This window comes from Molothrus ater, chromosome 2 (assembly GCF_012460135.2).
Source record: "Molothrus ater isolate BHLD 08-10-18 breed brown headed cowbird chromosome 2, BPBGC_Mater_1.1, whole genome shotgun sequence".
Classification (NCBI taxonomy): domain Eukaryota; kingdom Metazoa; phylum Chordata; class Aves; order Passeriformes; family Icteridae; genus Molothrus; species Molothrus ater.
In genome coordinates, this window is record NC_050479.2 from 94,981,967 (window position 1) to 95,003,187 (window position 21,221).

Here is a 21,221-nt window from a genome sequence, read left to right on the forward strand (position 1 = left end):
TTAGCAGAAAGAAGATTTAATGTAATCATTAAGGAATACTTTGCAGTGTGTCACTGGCCTGATGTTTGGTGATGTAATGGAACCTGAAGTTACCAGAAATTTTTGAGAACATTTTAGAAAAATGAAAAAAATGTGACCATGCTTTATCTAACTCACTGTACCTTGAAGCAAAAGGTAAATATATTGAAGTCTCTTCTTTTACTACCCTTTTCAAATCAGAGTGTAAGGAGAAAGGCAAGATACTGGATCTGAAGACAGCCAAGGCACAGAATATAGGAATATGTGATAGTCTTTTGCCAAGTGGAAAATAGTTACGGAGCTTATAGTGTATTTACTATTGTTCTAGGAGAGTGAGTTGTTGAACTTTCCAGATTGGAGGGAATCGCATGAAGATTTTAACCTCCAGAATTAATTTGACAGTGAAATAGTAGATTAAAGTTATTGTTTGTAATTATAGGCTAACGCACATTCTTTTCCTCCTCATCACTAGCCTGGGAGGCTTTTGAGGTCCCCCTCTCCTTTGCTGGCCCAGAGTGTGTCACTCAGGAGACCCTCTGTCATTCCCTGGTGTGCCAGAGCACAGGTGCAAAAATTACTTCATATCCTTTTTCACACAGTAGACAGTGGGGCTGGAAGACCAATAATTATAGATTATCACCATGACCAAACTTTTGGGAGTCTAAAAATGGTGTATTTATGCTGCATAGTAAAAATGTCTAGAGTTGTGTTATTCCTAAGTAGAAAAAGAAGAAAAGAGAGAGAAACCTTGTTCTTCAGGGTATAGGTTGACCAACTGATAGGAAGAAGTGCACTTTTTGAGAACGACATTTGTCATTTACTTACTGCCCAGTGTTTTCCAATGTTGTCTGAAACAAAGATTAGCAAGAACTTCAACTGAAATATATTGCAGGGGGGCCAACTCTAAATCCCACTTTTCCATCTTCTAGAGTTCAAAAAGGACTTTGCTTGGAGTCAAGCCTGATTGTGATTCTCCGGAGTTTTGAAATAGGACCTTACCACTTGGCAGTAAAGAATCAGATTATTTCATTATACTATGAAGCAAAATTGCATTTCAAAATGTCAGAAAAAAACATTAAGTTAAATTGCTCCTTATAGTTAGTGATATGTTAAGCACCCAGTACAAGTTACTTTTAGAAGTATATTACTGGATGAGGTGGATCATCAATCTTATCTGGCAGGTTTTGTATTCCTGTCAAAAAAACCCTGATGTTTAAGAGGAATTATTTTTAATTATTGGAAGGATTTAAAAAAACGACATATGGAGGCTGAGATGAGGAATCTAGTTCTTGCCTTGATTTGAAAGCAGTCTGCTATCTTGCTGAATGAGCTTTTATCAGAAGAATGGCTAAATTAGGAAACAGGTCAAGAAGAAAGGGAAGAGAATGTAACATTCCTATTCCTAGGGCTGGTGGTTCATAGTGCACTGGGACTGAAAGGTCCCCAGTAGCACAGCTGCTGTGGCTCATTGATTAAAGTTAAAAGTGACTTGCATTAAACTGTTTTATTTTATCCCAATGCATAATTCTGCAAACAGTGGTAATATTTTTCAGTCCGATGTCTTCCCTGCTACTTTCTGTTTCTTAATGAAGGACAATTTTCAAATACTGTATGTTGTAAAGCAACCAAGTCATATAATATTAATGTAACTGATGAAGTCTTGGTACTTTATCATTTTTCCTGATTAAAATATATTGGAAAATTATTTCTGTCTATATTGGAAAATTATTATGTCCTGTACTAGGTATGTAGTAATATAATGCTGCCCAGAAGACAAAAAATGTGTGCCCGAGCTCCCTTTCTTTCACTCTTTTTTCTTGGATTAGTGTTAAATTCCTTCAGTTGTATTTAGTAATGCTTGTGATTCTTTTGTGCTTTGAGACTGAAAATTTATCATAACTGGTGCCTAATCTGTGGCTTTGATTTGTGTTCTTACTGTAATCACATTTTAAACATCCACTGACCCTTTTTGAAGGGTCCTTAGAAAGTTGTTTTTTCACTACAGATTTGGATTTTAAAGTTGAAAAGAACTGTTGAAAGCTGCTGAAATGGCACTCTAATTAGCTCATATTTTCCTGAACCTTATCTGCCCCCAAAGAAGAGGATATGTCCCAGTTCAATCATGCAACTAGCTGAAAGCCTCAGACAGATCCCAGGCTGAGCCTTGAGCTTGCATTCTTCTATTGCTTGGGGATTGCCTTTGTGCTTTTTGTTTCTATTTTGGTTCAGGTAGAATTTGAAAGGAAAGTGTCCCTAGGAGAAATGATACGTGGATTGCCTAAACTGGGATAAGGCAGAGCAAGTCACTGGATCTGTGGATCTGCGCTGCCACTGGCAACTTGCTTATGCTCTGCTGCCTCAATTTCCACATCCTGCAAGTGGAGCTAACATCCTGCTTCACAAACATAAATGAAATCTCATGGCCTTTCTTCCTCAAGGCACTTCTAATTTTGTGGGTGAGGTGTCTATCTGTCTGAATGGTGACAGTAAGGCTTTGGTTAAGCCTTTTGGATGTTGAAGACATGAGCAATCTGTCTGGAGCAACAAAGTGCTCTGCTGCTCTGATGAGTGAGAGTGAACTCAGAAATACAATGTAGAGGAAAATCTTGATAGATTTATCACAATTATTAAAGAAACCTTGTATTAAAGACCTTTATGCAAAATACATTCCTACTTTCATTTCTATTGTTAAAGGAGACTATCTCCTCTCTACAGAAGAGATAGGTCTTAGTGCCTTCAGTAGAGAAACAGTCCAGAAAGCTGAATAGAGTCCCCCTTTTATTCTCTTATACATGGATTTTATTTATAGGTTGCAAAACTGCTGAAGACAAAAGTTCTGTAAAAAGCAGATCTCCATAATACCCCCTAAGCTGATGTATTTTAATTAGATGCTCGCTGGCTTAGAGTGCCTATGCAAGTTGCCCATTCTTGACTGATAAAGTGTAAAATGGATATCTGTCAGGCAAAGCAGCTGTCTCTTATGTTTCTAATAGCTTTTTCCCTGCAAGTGAGAGTGACCATTTATCTGCCAGTGTCTTGTCTTCATCTTTGCTGGTTTCTGGTGAAGCAGTTGACCAGAGTGTTGTCTTTGAAGTTTGAGAATGAGGAAATGTTTATGCTGTGTCACATATTTAATTAGTTAATTAATTAAATTCATTTATTTATTCATTTCCTGAATGATTCCCAGCCAGTCACTTGATCTCTTTACAAACTGCCCATTTATCTCTGAAAACAAGACTGAAGGCTCACTGCCTCAGTGGAATCTGTGTGGAAGCATCTGAGCTGCTCAGCCTTTCCAGCAGAGTGGACAAAAAGAAATCAGAGCTCTGGGTTCTTTCTCTGATGTGGTCTTACATTTCCTGGGCAAACCTGTCCAACACCCTTCATTTTGCTGTTGCAATTTTTTTTTTTTATAATCTTAAAAAATGGGTATTTTTTTTTCCTCTGGGCTCACAGAAGTGAACTTTCACCAAAACATGGTGGAACAGTATAGTGAGACAGGAATTGTATTTGCCTCTGCTTGTTTCTATGTTCTATAAACACAAAGCGCTGCATGGACTGAGGATGCACTGAAATCTCAGATATTCCCTTCAGTAGTTGGAAGATTTTTGGAAGAAATATGCAGTGTTTTGTAGAGGGAAAGCTTTTCTACACAAACCTTAGTATGAAAATACGGTAGCAAATACTTCAGAGACATGTTTGTTTTTTTTTTTCATTTTCATTTGTAAATACAATTTTGAAAGCCTTTCAACCCTCAGTGTCATTTACTCAGAGCTTCCACTGACCTTTTAATGTGGTAGGAAGCTCCCCAGTCCTATGCCACAGGTAGGCTGTATCTCAAGCATGCTATAACTTCCATACTAGCTTTGTTTTATTCTCATGTCCTTTTTTTGTGCAGTGCTAAATATCCTGCAATTAAAAGACTACTTAATAAAAGGATCTGATGACCAGGAGTCACATCTGCTGTAATAATTCGTTACAGGGTATTCTTCTATGATTAATTCTTTTCTAGATAAATGTACAGAAATTTGTAGTTTCTCACAAATTGTACTAGAGGACAGGCATTTGTGTTCTATAAAAAAACAATGATTCTGTGAAATTCGCTCATACAGAGTACTGTGCTTGGCTGCCATAATCCATAATCTTCAAAATTGCCTGATCTTATAGGCACGGGCAAATCTAAAATATACATCAGTGGAAAATCAGTGGTTCTTGTTTTGTGAAGTTCCATGTTTTGTTTTACAATATCAGTCAGTCTTTGAGGATGTGTTCTGGAGAGAAAAAGCAAGCAGTATCATCAGCAATAGCATATTTGTGAGCTGTAAACTTTGAAGGAATAGGTTACTTTGCACTAATGTGATTTTCCCATAGAAGACAAGAGCTCCTGTGCTAGTTCATTGGCAACATTTGTTATCATCCTGCATTCTTTCTGGCTTAAAGTAGGACCTGCAAAAAGAAAAAGACAGCTGGTGCTCTGAATTGATGACTGATTAAGAATCAGTGTTGCCAGTGGGTCTTCATTAAAAATATAAATCTTGGTCTTGGAGCAACTGGGTGTTTTGCAGTTGATCTGAGAAAAGCAAAGGCTTCACTAATTACCTTTTTTGGTAGAAATGCTTTTCAGCAGCTGCATGGAGTTTAATTATTTGAAACCATCAATGTGTAAGCTCATATAGAACATAAAGTGTGTGAACTCAGCCCTGTTCTCTGCTTCCTCTCAAGCATTACACAAACACTGTTTTTTCAGTTTGAGAATAAGCAGTATATTGGCATAATACCTTTCAGTTGTAAAATCTGCTTTTTGACATTGAATACTGTATTTTCCATGTTTCTTCAGGGCTTTCTGGAAAGATTATAAAAGCCATCCTCAAGGAAGGATTTGAGATCTCAGCTTTGCAGATGGTAGGTTTCCTTTTGTTTGTTTTATGATAAACAGAAGTTGGAGTAGTGCTGTATGCATGTCATAGCGGTGCACAGGTGTCTTCCTGCAGTATAGAACTCTTGTGCAGGCTGTAGCAGTGTTTTGGGATCAGCATTGTCCTGGTGATATTTGTATTTTAGTATCTGACTGATCAGATAATCTGTTTCTGTTTGCTTGGTGACCTTGAGCCAAGACACTTCACTTCCCTGTATCTGAGTTTCCCCATAGTTAGCAGGGGAGGTAATTATATCTGTCTCTTCCGGATCAATTTGAGATATCTTTACAAAATGTACTAGCTAAGATTAATTAAACTATTTTTAATATCCTTCCTTAATTTTTTTAAAAATATATATTTAGTATGAATTATGGGGAATGGTTTTAAAGGTACTTGAGGGATTTTGACACCCTGAATACCTCAGCAGTTAAAGGGATTTGGCACAGAGATTGTTCCCAAGAGTCCTGCCCTTCAGTTGTGGTGAAAGTCTCAAGATCTGACATTGTCCTATCACTCAAATCCCTATCACAAATGAAGAATAGTGCCTTTCTTAGTGGGATCAGTCAACGCTACATTGTCTACTTGTATCTGATGTAGAAAAAGGTACTGTGTGCTATGTTGCCTGTGCTATCAATAAGTTGCAGACATGCTTCATATTACAGTAGTAAAGCCATTCCTTTTACCTAGTAAAAGTTAGAGGATTCTGAATGTTTGCTGGTTAAGAATGGCTGTCTATGTATTCCTGTTGTTTAATATATACTGGCTAACATTTTGGTTTTTTAGTTTAACATGGAGCGTCCAAATGTGGAAGAATTTTATGAGATTTACAAAGGCGTTGTCCCTGAATACCTGGTAAGCCTAAGTATAACAAGAATCTGTTTAAAAATAAAATATGCTCAAGTGAGGAAATTACCACATTTCTTATTGCTTGGGATTGTGATGTGGTTTCTTTTGTTGAACAGTTCTAGTCTGTTCTCAAATAAATTAATTCATTGTGAGAATTGTGTTATGTGTGTCATAATCTAACACAGCCTTTAATGGAAATTGTTCAGCCAAGGAATTTGTAAAATACAACAGAGTCATGTCCCCAGCTTCCCCCAGAAAAGTTATTTTATTGATGTTGAACTATGAGACTCTTCACACCTGCATCTTTATTTGATTGGATATTGTAAGAGTGGCTTGGACCAAAATACATATTTATAATTTTATTTACAATGAGGCTGCTGTGTTGGAGGCTATCCTAATGGCATCTTGAACTATTCTTTGGTTTATTTATCATATATAAGTCATTTGACTTATATATAAGTCAATCTGACTTTCATAAATATTCAGAAAATTTAAGAAGTTTGAGATATGCTGTAATCCCAGTGGACATCTGAGACTCTCTACAATGTTATGATTTCTTGTACTGTCACGTAAAACTTCCTGACTGCAGATAGAACAATGGGAATACAAGAAGATGAGCTTGTAGTTCTGGATCACCTTCTCCCAGAGGATTTTGGTTCATTTTACTCATAGTAATTTTTACTTTACTGTGTAATTTACTCATAGTAATGAGTTTAGCTTCACTGCTATGCTATTATGTTGCAAATTATCCTTAATTTTTAAATGGTTACATTATTGTAAGTTTTCTACATATTTACTAATATTACTCTGAAAATGAAATTTTTATTATTTTTTTCCTCCTTTATGATTGTTCAGTCTGACTTATTTCAACAGGGTTTGTAGATTTGTCTTTAAATGGGTTAGGAATGCTGTTAATTCACTCCCAGATTGGGGAATACTCATAAGGCATCCTCTGAACATCATTTTTAACAAGTACCAAAGGGAGATTGGACAGGCATACTTGTGAGTATGTGGCAGAATTTAAAAACTGAAGTATCTGACCAGTATTTCAGGGTCTGAGGAGTCCTGTAGTGCTGCAAAAGTCTCTGCTTTGAACAAAATGTGAAATTCTCTGCCATTTTCTGCAGCTCTTGGGCTGCACAATCTCTAATCCTCTAACAAGTTGTAAATTTTAGTTATATAATTTAATTGGAGAGTTACTCAGAGGGGAAGATGACATTTAAACAAGGTAAGTCAATAAATAAAATGCATTGTAGGTGATGTCAAGAAAAGTGAGAATTTGGGGCTCCATCCTGCAGGTTATATGTGCTGGATTGACTCAGTTGAAAAGAAATCAAATTCATATTTTCATGCATTCAATATCTGAAAAGTAGGAAAACATAGAAAAGCTAATCATGATGGTAAAGGGTTTTGGAGAAGGCACACATGGGAACAGCAATGGATATTGCAGTGCAGTCAAATAGGAAAATGTGTTACAAAATAGGATATTGGAGAAAGAATATGACCACTTCTATATGTGACTCAGAACCATCTGTTTTGATCTAAATTTTATTTATCATTCCAAAATAACTCAGCAGAAAAGATACTAGCATCCAGAAATCATCTTAAAAAACTGTAGTTCCATTTCTTCTGGTTATTTCTTGTCAGTCAGATAAAGGTTTGACATTGTATTTAAAGTATTCTGTGAAAAGAGAAAGCTGTACAATTGCCCAGAATTTTAGCTTTGTTAGTATCTCCTATATGGGATTTTACATACTGTTGCTTAGTTTTTGTGCTGTTTTGCTTTTATTTCCTACTCTAGCCAGAATAGAAAATGGGGAAAAAGAAGTGAGATTATTTCAGCTCAGAATCCACTTTGTTAACCAAAAATCCTTGAGCTTGATCCACCTCCAGGAATGGTTCTGGCTGACCACAAACCATGCTAGTTGATGAATAAACTATTTGCCAGAGAAAATTTGATGTAGCTGTAATAGGTGCCTCACCAGACAAATGTTGTCTGCTATTTAGACTCAGCTCTGGACTTGATGAGGCTGTGTAAGTAGATCAGGCTTGTCTGACATAGAGCCACCTGCCTCTGTGCTGTACATGGTGGCATCTGGTCTTCAGGTCTCAGCTCTGTGCAGTAACAAAGGAGTCAGGAGTCACTTTCATCATGTTGTTCACTGTTGCTGGTGGGATCTTTGTGCTGAGACAGAAACAATAAAAGTGGGAGGAACTGTTTACTGTTTCTTAGCAGAATAAAAAACGTGCCTCTTTGACCTGTTCTGAACAGAGGATCTGTTAGTGATAAAACAGTTTTTGGAATTAAAATATTTATTTATGTTGTAGAGCATGAAGCTAGTCTGCACTCCTTTCATGTCCTTAAGGAAGACTTCTACCTAAATTTCCTAGGATCTGGTTGATGATAGAGGCACTAGATAAAATTCAGAGAGGCACTAGATAAAATTCACACGTTCTCAGTATGGAATCCAGTATGAGGATAGTAGCTTTTGCAGCAGTGCTACTTTACTCAGAGTCATTGTGTATTTCTTTTCTGTCAGAATTCATAGAAGGAAGAGAAGGATTTAGTTGTAGTTTTCTTTCTGCTCTTTCGTCCACTCTGCATGCTTTGCCATGGTTCATCTTTGATTTGCCTGTGGCTGGTGGGCATGATTGCAGAACCTTGTTAGTCCTTACCTATCCTCTCTTACTTTCTGTGCATGTCTTGCCCTTTCGTCTTTCCTCGTTGGTTTTGATTCCTTTAATTGTCTTGATTCGTTTTAAACTTGTCTGTCCAGATTTCTAGACAACTATGCAATTATAAGGCCATGATTTAAAAAAGGAAGTCAGACTAGAACATCAAAATAGATTCTTTCTGCTTGTGAAACCCATACCTCTAATTAACAAACTCCAAATTGGCACTAATGCCCAGGGTTATTTTGAGCTTATGAAAACTAAGACCCATCTTCATCACCCACACAGAACTCACGATGTCTCTTTACTCTCCTGGAGACTCCAGGGAAACAGATGATTTATTTCACCGTTACTGAGATCCTGGTATTAGTACATCACAAGAATATTGCCAGACCCTTTCCCTAACAGGTTGTGCCACAGGCACAGATACTGTTGGGTTGTGTGTTTCAGTTTCTGTAGTAACCTGTGAGGAAAAGACAGAGAGAACCAAAAGGCCAGGAGACATTTTAATGACTTAAAGGCATCAAATGAGTGTATATTTAAAAACATATAGGCTGTGTACTGTGCTTCTGGTAGGGAACACTGCAAAGTACATTGCTGCCTGTGGAACTGGCTGAACATAGCGTGATTTTTCAGGTTTAAAACCCAGCAAAGTACATTCCAGTGATTTAGTCTAGTTTGACAAGTTACGAGATATTACCTTGGAATCTAGGTCCAGATCAATTAAGGATGTACCTACAAAAGAATTTAAAGTATTGTGGATGCAGTTATATGCTATTCAGAATCCTGTTGAAGCTGAATATTCAATTTTTCTCAATTTCCACCTTCTAAACCAAGTAGCAAAAGGGAAAACATTTCTTTTGTGGTGAGTACTAATGGTATCTGTTTAGTGTCCTCACTTTCCTAAATGCATTTTTCTTAATTGTTCGTGTCCTGTAAGTTTGGGCCTTGTTTTGGGGAGAAATGCAACCCTTGCTGAAACCCAAAGAGTTCAACTTTTTTTCTGTCTTCTTTCTCTTCCAGGAGATGGTTTCAGAGTTGTGTTCAGGCCCTTGCATAGCAATGGAGATTAGACAATTCGATCCTTCAAAAGTGTTCAGAGACTTCTGTGGTCCTTCTGACCCTGTAAGTACTTTCTTGAGTGATAAATAAAGCATAAAAAATTGATGTGCTAAGTGAATTAAAATGTCAAAGTGTGGTATAGCTGCCACACGCCTGCTGCATTCATTAGAAATATGTCAGTATTACCTTATTATAAGAGGTCAAAAACTGACCTTGGTGGACTAATTTGCAAATCCTTTAGTAACCCTTCTGATCTTACCTAAACCAGATTATAAAATACTGTGATGACATTTATGTGAAAGGAAAGCTATCTAGGCAAAAATCTTTGTTTAAGAATTCACAAATATAAAAATGCAAAGCTTCAGAGCCCTGGAATGAACAGTTATTTCTTGTGGATGCTAGTGTGATCACATGTTAATTCACTTCAGTCTGTGGCATTCTCCTAAGATGAAACTGAAAGGAGAATAGATTCCTTTGATTTTTAGAAGGAAGCAAACAAAATTGTGTCAAAGTTCTCATACCTGTTTGCTTCTAGCTTTTGTTTTTCATTTATTGAGGTGTATAATTACATATGTGTAATACTGTGTGCAATTTGAAGACAGGTGTAAGTACTGTCTCAAAAAGTTTGCAGATTTCTGTTAAATAGTGAAGGCCGCTCTACACACAAGAAGGATGAGGTGAAAGGCACAATGGAGGCAGTGAAGTCAGGGCTTGTATGTTTTTCTTGTTACTATTTAATGTTTTAGTGGCAGACTTGAGGCAAGTCACTAATCTTCTTGGAAAATAATCACACAAATGAATGTTTAAAGGGGAGAACAAGTTATTCAGGATGTTTTTCTTCACATACAGAGTTTTCATTATAGAAAGTACAGATTAAAGGCATTATCCAAAATTTTATTGCCTTTTCTGTTTGGTAGCATTCAAATATTTCCCTACTGGGTTAGCCTCTTGTAAACAGAGCATAAGCCATTTATCTGACTTAGTTTTAACTGTAGGATGGTATATCAGTAGTAATGTACACAATATAGTGGTTTCAGTTTCGTTTCAAATTCCATGTTTAAGGTTACTGATCTTTAAAACATTCAAAGATACAGTCATTTTATTTGGGCCTATTACATCCTTTTCATGTGTCTGCTTGTTTAATACCTGATAAATTAAAATCAACGTATGCTTCCAAACATCACAGTGACTTTTATTTATGAAAGACAATTGTTTCTATATAAGGGGAATTTCATTGGTTTTCCTTACTCACATGAAAAACTAATAAATATGCAATGTGTGTAAGCAGCTATTGATGAGCTGAGGAACTGAGGGATGTATAAACTGATGGGTTTTCTGGGTAACAGAAGAAAACCACAGAGGAGGGAACTAATTTCCTGTCTCTCAGATCTCTTGCTCCTCAGTGACCTAGTGATGCCATTTGTGTTTCCCTGGTAATGGTTTCATGTCTGACTTGTGAAGTGAAAATGAGTACCTGCCCCTGCCTGCTTCTAGTGGAAGCACAGGCTGTAAGTTTTGGATGCTGACTTCAGAGCAGTTCCGCTAATGGTATGTTTGGAAGACAGGCAACTGTGTTATATTTCTCTGCACTGTTTTCTGTATAAATTGCAAATTAATTGATTCACTAAGCACATAAAGCCTATGTACAGTAACTGCAGAAGCTCTCAAGACTAATCATTGCCTGAAGTTATCTGTCTCTTCAGACGGTGTTTGTAGCTTGTCCCCGAGGACAAAGGGGCTAAGGTATCTTGGCTTTGTCATTCCCAACTGGAATTGCCAGAGAAGCTCGCACCTGCGCTTTGTGGTTACAATACTTGTCTAAAATAGGAGCAGCAGAAACCATAACAGCAGTTTCATTACCGAAAGAGGTTATATGCAGACCATGAAGATAATTTGGACTTGATTGATATTCTAGTGGTTAAGGAACATCTAAGTGTCATGCAAATAGTGCATTATCATTGAGAGATCTGGATCTCTTTATAGCTTGTCTTTTTACATATGCTAGATTCTGATGTGTGTGCATGGACTCATTTAGGTCACTTTTGCTCCTGTTAAAGAGTACCTTATCTGCCACTGAAATCACTGTCATTGCTTTCAAGGCAAAGTGCTATTTGAAGTGAGTGAAGGTGTTGGAATTTGACTTATATAATGAATCTTTGCCAATCACCTGTTCTGTTAATTATATCTTAAATACATAACAAATGTAATAATTACTTTGTGGCACATCAGATATCTAAACCGGGTGTGAATGTTAACAGCCTTTTCAGTCTGTTCTTGGTTTTACAGGATGTATAGGGCTCAAGAAAGAATTAGAATTCTTCTATTTTGAGGATTAGACTTTATTAAGATAACAATTTATAACAAGTGTATAAATGCTATTCACTGGAACTCTGGGCTATTTTCTATAAGTGGGTAATAGTTTGTTAGCACTGCAGGTCAGTAAAGCTCTCTGCCAAAAATACCCTTCATTATAAACCACCTTATAAATAATTTATTAAAACCTCCTCTGTGGTAGTAGGGAAGACAACTAAACTAAGTAGTAGGGAAGACAACTAAACAAACAAAATAACTTGTTTGAGCCTCTTGGTAGTCATGTGTGAAGACCCTATCGGACCTGGAAAGCAGGCGATGGAATAAAGATACTTCTCTGGAAAGAACTGTGCTGAACATGCTCATTCCCAAAATTACTGTGGTCTGATTGAAGGGTTCAGTGTGGCAGATTTCTGGCTTGTGGAACATCGGTCCCCAGTAGATAGTACATGCAGTAGGATATATGCCTTTCTGCAGATCCTGCTGCTCCTTGCATCCTTCTTGTATGCTGGCACTTTTCTACTGAGTGTCTGCCTGGCTCACTGTACCCTTGGTGTGCTGCCAGCCTCTTTAATCACAGCTCATTCTTTTGTGTCATTGGTGGTCACACCTCAGGCCTTTCTGTAGTCCAGTTGTGATGCTTATTTTTGTCTTCCAGTTGCATTCTCTAGTCAGGTCTCGGGCTCCTTCTATGCCTTGCTCTTGGTGTCCCTCTGTGCCTCTTCCTCTCTGTCCTGGTTTGCCTGTGTGCCTAATATGTGGGCCTTGGAAGTGGAAGGTTCTCTCCACATCTGCTGTAATAAACAGCTGTTTAGTCTTTACTTATTTTTGCAGTACCCCTGTAAAAGGCCAGCAGTCATACTGATGCCCATCTTGAAAATGTTTATTTGCAATGTTAATAAGAGCTGTTTAAAAAGGTGTCTGAATGTCACAAAAGACTGCAGCTTTTCAGGGAGGGGAGGCATCCTCAGACTGCTATGCACACAAAACTGTAAGTTTTGAAATGCTGACATCCAGATATTTAAATTACAAATAAGAATGGGGTTTATGAAATGACTTCAGGTCCCACTGATTTTCATGGTGTGTCTGGATCATTTAAGCCCTTTTTTAAAATACACTATCAAATCTTGCTACACAGGTTCTTAAATTACACATTTTTTTGCTGGATGTTATTTCACTGTGTTTCTATTGGTGGAGTTGAAAAGAAACGAAAAAAATTGAAAGGAAAAAATTTTAAATTTCACCTATGACAAAGAGGTAGCTGTTCTAGAAAGCTAGGAAGAGGACTTAAAAAGTTAATTACATCTGATTCTTACAGAACACGTCTTTTCAACTTTCAGTACACACTATTACTTGGAGGTAAAAGTTACTAACTGGACCAAAGTCTGACAGAAATGAAGTTGTGTTTCTCCTTCATTGTAAAGAAATGAAAATGCTTGGAGGGGTAGGGGTAAATGCAGCACAGTGTGCATTATGAAAAAAGCTGTTTTAAGGTCAGCAAGGAAGAAAAAGAAAGCAACCTATTCTGCATTGATTTGGCTTGCTTTAACATGGATTGGGTTGTAAAATCTGTAATGGAAAACCTTGGAACAAGGGGAAGGTGGCCAGGGAATCCTGTCACCACTTGAGTTTGCTGGCATTGATATTACATTTCACTAATGTTTGTATATTTTGGGCCTCTGGAGGCTTTTTGTTATTACTTAGATCTGAAGCTACAGCTTTAGTTTTCACATCTTTGCGCAGCTTCTATATTGAAATAACTGCTTGGTACCATTTTGTCATGGAGTTGTCAGGATGATTACTTAGTATTCATAAAACCCTTGAAAAATGCTGTAGAAATTAAGGTGGGGGTTTTTTGTTTTGGTTTATTTTAAACTTTGTTCATATGCAAATTAAAAAGTTGGTTATAATACATTATTCCAAGAGTATACATCAGCTACATGTTCCTGGCTGACTGAATCAATTTTAGTATTCCTAAGAGCTTTTACTTGGAATTGGCAGTACACTAAACGTGACTCAAGTCCCTTCTGTTGTGAGATATTATTAAAGTGATGGGGTGTGCTGCAATATTTCTGCATCCTGTGGACTGAAAGGGGATTTTCATACGCTTGCTTTAAATCCTAACCTGCATTCTTTTTACACTGGGGATTTGCACCTCTAAGTGTAACTGTGTATCAAGTCATTTGTACTTTTGCATGAAAGAGCTGAAAGGGAGATTAGATGGTTTAAAACAAAGCAGTGAACTGGAAGAGCTGGAGTCTGCTTTGCTCCATTCCTGACCTCACTGTGTGACCTTGGACAAAAAGTTCAATGTCTTTCTGCCTCAGTTAATCACATCAGTTAAACAGGGATAGCTATGAGCCAAAGAGCACTGTTGCTGTAAGATTTTTGTTTTTATAGACCTCCTGTAAATCTCTAGCAGTGAAAAACAGGTATATGTGAAGCCTAAAATGTTCATGTTCATTCCTAGAGCTACATTATCAGCACAACATTTTCATAGTGCATCATATAAAGAATAGTTCAGTGGAAGATGTAAAGGAATATAAAGGCTATTTTTGAGCTTCCAAGTACTTGTTTTCTGTTAATACCTCTATAGCTATTTCAATGTGGATTCTCCCTATAGCCTAGTGAGCCCTGATGAGAGTGTTGACAATGAAGTACATAATGTCTTTCGAGAGAAATAAGATTGTTTTAATCTAACTCTTTATTGAAGAAGATTTTAATATAATTGATTATCTGCTCAGATAGTCTGAGTCATGTAATAAAAATAAAAACTTTCATTCAGATGCAGACTGTTACTAGCTTGAGTAGTAAACAGACCAATCAATACCAGTTACAATACCCTGCTGTTTAAGCCAGCAATAGGAAAGACATGATTGAATTGCTTAGATGTTATTTAGGGTCAATCATCTGACTCTGTCCTTTCAGTTTTTAATTTCTACATTAATTTCTGCAGGTCTAATGAAAAAGTGTTCTAGACAGAGCTAAGGCTCTTAGCTGGGAGACAGGGTAGTTTTTATCTGTGGAGGTGCATTCTTCCCTCTAGTGCAGCCCCCTTTTTCTGAGCTGGCACTGCTGATTCCTAAAGCCCAAGGTATCTGTAAGTTCAGGACTTCTCCTGCCTTTTTCCGTGTCACCTGTTTTTGCACAGGCAGGGGATCTAGAAGAAAGGAAGTGCTGAGATAGCCGTGCTCTAATGAGTCATAGTTGCAATGTAACTGCAACTAGGTGTTGTCACCACTGTTTTAGACTGTCCGTATATTGGTGTATGATTTGAAATTTACCTCCAGCAGTATTACAGTTTCTTGCCAGAGACAAGCCTATGTCTGTGGATGCCAAACACTGCACCTGTGGCAGTGAATTGCTTTCCCTGGTTTAAAATGCATGGAGTCTGCACTGGCTGCACCAGGAACAAAACTCATAATTATTTGTTCTTCCTCTCAAAGCTCTGTGTAGCCCTGGGAGCAGCTGAGAGTCAAGAATCCAATAAGTAATCTTTACAGGCATGAATTCAGTGATAGTAAGTGATATGATAGTAAGTATGTCTTTTTTGCTTCTGAATATGTACTGCCGAGGTCTGGCAGGCCTTGATACCCACCCTACCCCTGCTGCCCTATTTGCTTTGATCACATGTATATGTCCTTTGTAGTGGCATGGATGATCTGCTCACAGTTTTGAAGTGACCATCTTAGAGCTGTGATTCTTGCCGACTGTCTCCTCCAAGCCCCTCTTTGCAGGTGATGGGCAGGCATTTGATAGCAAGAGGGATTTCAGCCCCAGGGCAATATGTCTTTGTGCAAAGATTAGAACAAAAATCAGAGCAGTAGTAGTGGAGGAGCCCTTTAGTGGCAAGTGGTTTGCTTTAGATGTGGCTTGTTGTTGCCACAAGGTTGCTGTCATATGATGGCTGTTCAGTGTCATGTGGAGCTGGAGCTTGTAGGCTCACTTTGATTCTTGATGGCTAGATTGAAATTTGCTGTTATTAGTGGTGACTGACAGTCTCCATCAGGAGACTAAATATTGACAGAGCCCTCAAGACATAACTCTACTTTAAATCCAGTATGATTGAGGCATGTTGGCAAAGTTACAGTTGGAAAAAAAGCGCTTTTATCTGCCACTCCTTGACTGCGGCTCCAGAGCTACTGAACTTGAATGTGTTATCAATGCAACTGTTGCTGCCTAAACACATCCTGGATGTGAGCTCACTGGACTTGAGTTCAGTGGTCCCAAATTTGAGTAATTTGCTAAAATAGTTAATAAAAGATAGTGCACTGTCTATTACCAGGGCCACTGCCACCACAGAGGCATGATACTGGAGTCTGCTGCTTTTGTCCTCTGGAGAGAAGGTGTTTGTGCCCTCTGGGAGAGGACTGAGAGTATATTAGCGTCTCGTTTCCAGTTGCTGCTATGCCTTTTTTTATAATTAGTTGACTACCAAAACCTCTCTAGCCTATGTAGTAGGGGTTTATTTTTGGAGTTTCTTCTGCTACGTGACATTATGATATTTTAGTATCCTCTGATGACAAGACATGTTTTAAACTGATTTCTGGACATTTGCAGGAAGTTACAATATTTTGTCAAAGATTCTGTATGTACTTCTAGAAAGTAGCATCAGCTTCAGAAGCTTCAGTGTTCCCATCTGCATTTCTGTCTTTCCCTTATGTCAGTCTATCTCTGGCTTCGAAATGTTTCTTTCAGGGTACCTCTCACCTCGTTCCAGGCTGGAATAACTTGCCCTCTTTTAACAATAGGAGTGAAACTTAACATGAGCCCAGAGACTGAAGGAAAGCAGAGCTGTGCCACAGAGCATTTACAGCATTGGTTACTGATCTTCCTTGACTTGCTGAACTACCATGGAGATCTCCTAGTTACTCTCCAGAATGGCTAATGTGCCAGGATGTCCTGGAGCTGGATGTTTGGGCCTTTCCTGAAAAGTGTCACTGGACTAGCCATTTTGGTAAGGGTTTAAGCTGCACCTAGAATATTTACTTTTTAAGAAAACTAAATTTTTTTGGTCAAGACCTTGGTACTGATCAGCTCTGCAGACGCACAGAGACATGTAATCTGATCTGAAATTACAAAGACTAATTGCATCTGTACGTAGGTGGGAATGAAGACTGAAAGACTGGCTTAGAAATCATAGAGGCTCCCTTTGCACTCAGACTGAGCACAAATCAAAGAAGTAGGTGTGTGTTATTAAAGAATTGGTTATTTTAAGCAGCTGTGATGAGCACAAGATTCTTATAAATGCTGTAAGTTACATAAATTTGTCTATTCAGCCTTGAGGAGATGGGGTTTTTCTGATTGCGCAGTGTTGGTAATAACTATCCATCTGCAGGTCTTGTTCTGCAAAATGAATGCTTCCACACCCTGTTTGCATTGGATCTTCCTGGTAATGTTCTCTTCAAGCTTTGAATAAATGCCATGCTTCACGGTGGTGTTACTGATTTAGTATCTCATACTGATGGCTCATATTTTATTTTAGAAGTGACCACACAAAGTTTTAGAAGTGCTTGCTTAGTTTCTTTCAGCATTTGCTTGGTTTCTGTCTAAATAATACAAAATCAATATATCATATCTTTGTTGTATCTCTGCTTAGGTATCTTAGATGGATTAAAGGGAAGAGTTTTGGTTCCCACTACTGTAGAGAAAGAGGTAGGCTTCTAACATAGCCGCTGATTATGTGATACCAGCCTAGTATAGACAAATATACAATGTAATCCTTCACTGCTAGGTTGATCAAAGGTAGTCTGCAGGGTTCTCTCCAGGACTTGTTTCTCACAGCTGCACTGGATTACAATGTGATTTACCTGGCCTGTGGGAGGGTTTTAATACTGTTTAAAAATAAGAGTATACCCCCCGCCATGAAAACAGTCTTTGTCAGTAATACAAATAGCTGATCATCAGAACTTTTAGGTTGTAGTGTCCTCCTGCAGTCAGAGGATGTCTGTCTCCCTTTCTTTTCATTTTTTTAGTATTTTTTTCTCCCTTTATTTTCCTTTACACTGTTCTATTTAAGTTTCTACTGTAGTTGCAGAGGTTCCTAAGAATAGATTAATTAATATATTCAGTCCATAAAGGCAAGGTAAGAGCCTTTTTGAGAATATGATGGTTCTGGGTTAAATTCTTGGTTGTTTTCTTTGCTTCCGTTGTGTTCTGTTTGGTTACAGCAGACCACAAATCACTCTTTTACCTTGGACAGCAATGTTTTTGATATATAAAATACCAGAAAATAAATATTCAGGAAAATAAACCAGCTTATATGTTCAGTTTTTCCTTGCAAAAAGGGAGCAATGTTTCCAAAAGATATGGCAAGTTCTGAGGTCATTTTGTCTGAGAAAGAAAATTATACTATTACTGCATTAAACAACTATTTTCCCCTTTAGTTTCGTAGCACTCTGGTCACGGTGACCTTGTGTGTTTGTACAATACTTGATTTGAATAGATTAAGAGCGTTCGCTTACATGCATGCCTCAGGTTTTTGTTGACTGTAGATAGCCTTGTCCTTTGCTAGAATTTGTCCCAGCCTCTAGTTGGAACATATTGGTTATGTTGTGCTGTTGCAAATACTTCACATTATGAGGTAATATGAATGATACTTCATTTTTTAAAATTTAAGAAAATAATAAAGGTATAATTTTTACAAAAATCAAGGTAGAATGTGGTAGAACAGCAAGTGCTTTTTCTAGAGCTCTGTAGATGGCAGTTAGCATGAGTCAATACAGAAAGCTGCTTGATGAAATTGTGCAATAGAGAAAGTTATAACCATGTTGAAAAAGGGCAGTAGAACAGTTAACTTTTCCACACCACTGATGCCTTAAGTTTTAGCTTTCATGTTTTCCAGATTCTGTACTGATTAGTATATAACTCTGAACGTCATGTAAAATGTTAACAAGTTCTTCTCAGTTTAGTTAGACAAAACAATCTTTTTCCAGCCTGAGAACCAAGGACACTGTTACAGCTTCAGGCTCAAAAAGTATAAACAACGGCAGATTGCGGAGAGCAAACTGGGAGGATGGGGCTTCATAACCTGAAGCTGTTATGGGACAATTAACCCCAGTATGTAAATGGGCCAAAACTTACAAAAGTGTGAAAATGTGTGACCCGTCATCCATCTTGGGTGTAACCTTAGCCAGGCTCTTGTAGTGCCCAAGGTGTATTCTTTGAAGGCCTTTTTAATAAATACCTACTTTATTCCTTTAGCACTGTCTAGCCTCTGTTCTAGGTAGCCTCTCAAGGCATCACAACCATGATATGTTGTGATTGTGAGTATCCTGAAGTTGGCTGTAACTGTCCCAGAAAGTTTCATGTTTTTCAGTCAGCAAATTATGAATGGTAAATTCCTAGAAGTACATTACTTACTTTTCTCTTCTCCTTATCCCAGAGGACTTATTGTTCAGGCTCTGCTTGGTCAATACTATCAGTAGTAGAAGTAGTAACAGCCAAACAAGAAGGGAGCTGAAGATCACAGTGTATCTTAGGTACTCTTGATGATAAATTGTCATATGAGAGAAATAGGAGTTATGGAGAAGATTATTGTGGAAGGTATTGAAAAACACCTGAAAGACAATGCAGTCATTGGTCACAGCCAGCATGACTTTGTTGAGGGGAAAGTCCTGCTTATCAAACCCGATTTCCTTTTATGACAAGGTGACCCACCCTGTTGATCAAGGGAAGCCAGCTGGTGTAATCTTTCTGGATTTTGGTAAAGTTTTTGACACTGTCTCTCACAGGATCCTTCTGGACAATGTGTCCAGCATACAGCTGGATAAATATGTCATGGGATGGGTGAGCAGCTGGCTCACAGGTTGGGCACAAAGGGTTACAGTTGTGACATCAGACTAGTGACCTGTCACTTGTGAGGCTCTGCAGGGCTTCATCCTTGGCCTTCTGCTCTTCAACATCTTCATAAATTACTTGTATGCAGGGCTGGAAGGGACACTGAGCAAGTCTGCAGATTATATTGAACTGGGAGGAGCTGTTGACTCCCTCCAAGGCAGAGACCCCATGAAAAGACCTTGATAAATGAGAAGGCTGGGCAATAACCAACCATATGAAGTTCAGCAAGGGAAAGTGCTGGATTTTGTACCTGGAATGGGGCAACCCGGCATGTACAGAAAGACTGGGGAATGAGAAAGCAATGGGGAAAGCAGCGCCATGGAAAGGGACCTGGAGGTCCTGGTTGATGGAAGTTGAACCTGGGCCAGCAGCGCCCTGGAGCCAGGAGGGCCAGCCCTGTCCTTGGGGCATCAGGTCGGCATCACAGCCGGGCAGGGGAGGGGATTGTCCCACTCTGCTCTGAGCTGGGGCACCTGGAATATTTTGTGTAGCCCTAGTCACAACATAAGGAGGGTATAAAGCTGTTAGAGAGTGTCCAAAGTAGGGTAATGAGGATGGAGAAGGGGGAAGCTGTATGAGAGGCAGCTGAGGTCACTTGGGCTGTTCAGCCTGGAGAAGAGCAGACTGAGGACAGACCTCACTGCAGTTACAGCTTCCTTGTGAGGCTGAGAGGAGGGGCAGGCACTGATCTCTTCTCTGTGCTGACCAGTGACAGGACTTGAGGGAATGGCCTAAAGTTGTGTCAGGGGACATTTAGGGTGGATATTAGAAAAAAGTTCTTCATACAAGAGGTGGTTGGGCCCTGGAACAGGCTCCCCAGGGAAGTGGTCACAGCACCAAGCTTGACAGAGTTCAAGAAGCATTTTGGCAATGGTCTTAGACACACGGTGTGACTCCTGGAGTGTCCTGTGCCAGGTCAGGAGTTGGATTGACAATCCTTGTGGTTCCTTTCCAAGGCAGCTTTTTCTGTGATTCTGTATCTGCAGTTATTTTCTGTTTGAACTACATTAATGAAGGCTTCAAAGTGGATGAAAACAAATACCGTGGCCTAAGCTTTCCTTCTGTAACAAAAAGTAGTAGTCTGGTTTCACATTTACAGTGATGATGGGTATTGTTCTTGTTATTATTGTTATTATTCTTCCTCCTCTCATCAACTGCTGACAGCCAGCCTTAGCATTGTTGTGAGAAAAACTGCAGCAGTAGTTTTCAGTATATATCACTGGTCTCATTGCCTGGGGATACTGTTAACTAAGCAAAAGCATTTTAGAAGCTGGATATAAAATGCTTAATTCAATTTCTGAGAACTTGCTGAATAATTTGGGATGCTGCTTGCTGGTCTGTTTGATTCAGGCTGACATTCTCTGTTCTGCTGCAGGGCTACCTGAGCTGAATTTTTATCAGCTTCTTTCACTTACAATATGATAGACTGTGTTTGATGTGCAAATGGGACTTCCCTTCAATACTCCTAATAAGTTTTTCCTTTCTCTGCTTCAAGGAACTAGAATGTAGCCAGGGTGAAAGATGGATAAGCAGCAGTTCTTCATATTCCCATGGCAG

At 38.6% G+C, this 21,221-nt stretch overlaps 1 protein-coding gene across 3 annotated transcripts in view; it reads left to right on the forward strand.

Annotated features, from left to right (window-relative positions):
* The window catches only part of NME7 (NME/NM23 family member 7), an 88,536-nt gene that overhangs the window by 42,956 nt on the left and 24,359 nt on the right, over positions 1–21,221 (forward strand). For all 3 annotated transcript variants that reach the window (XM_036398223.2, XM_036398145.2, XM_036398065.1), the window contains 3 exons: positions 4,856–4,920; positions 5,718–5,786; positions 9,477–9,578. In XM_036398223.2, the coding sequence (XP_036254116.1) occupies positions 4,856–4,920; positions 5,718–5,786; positions 9,477–9,578 (236 nt within the window). The remainder of the gene's footprint in view (positions 1–4,855; positions 4,921–5,717; positions 5,787–9,476; positions 9,579–21,221) is intronic.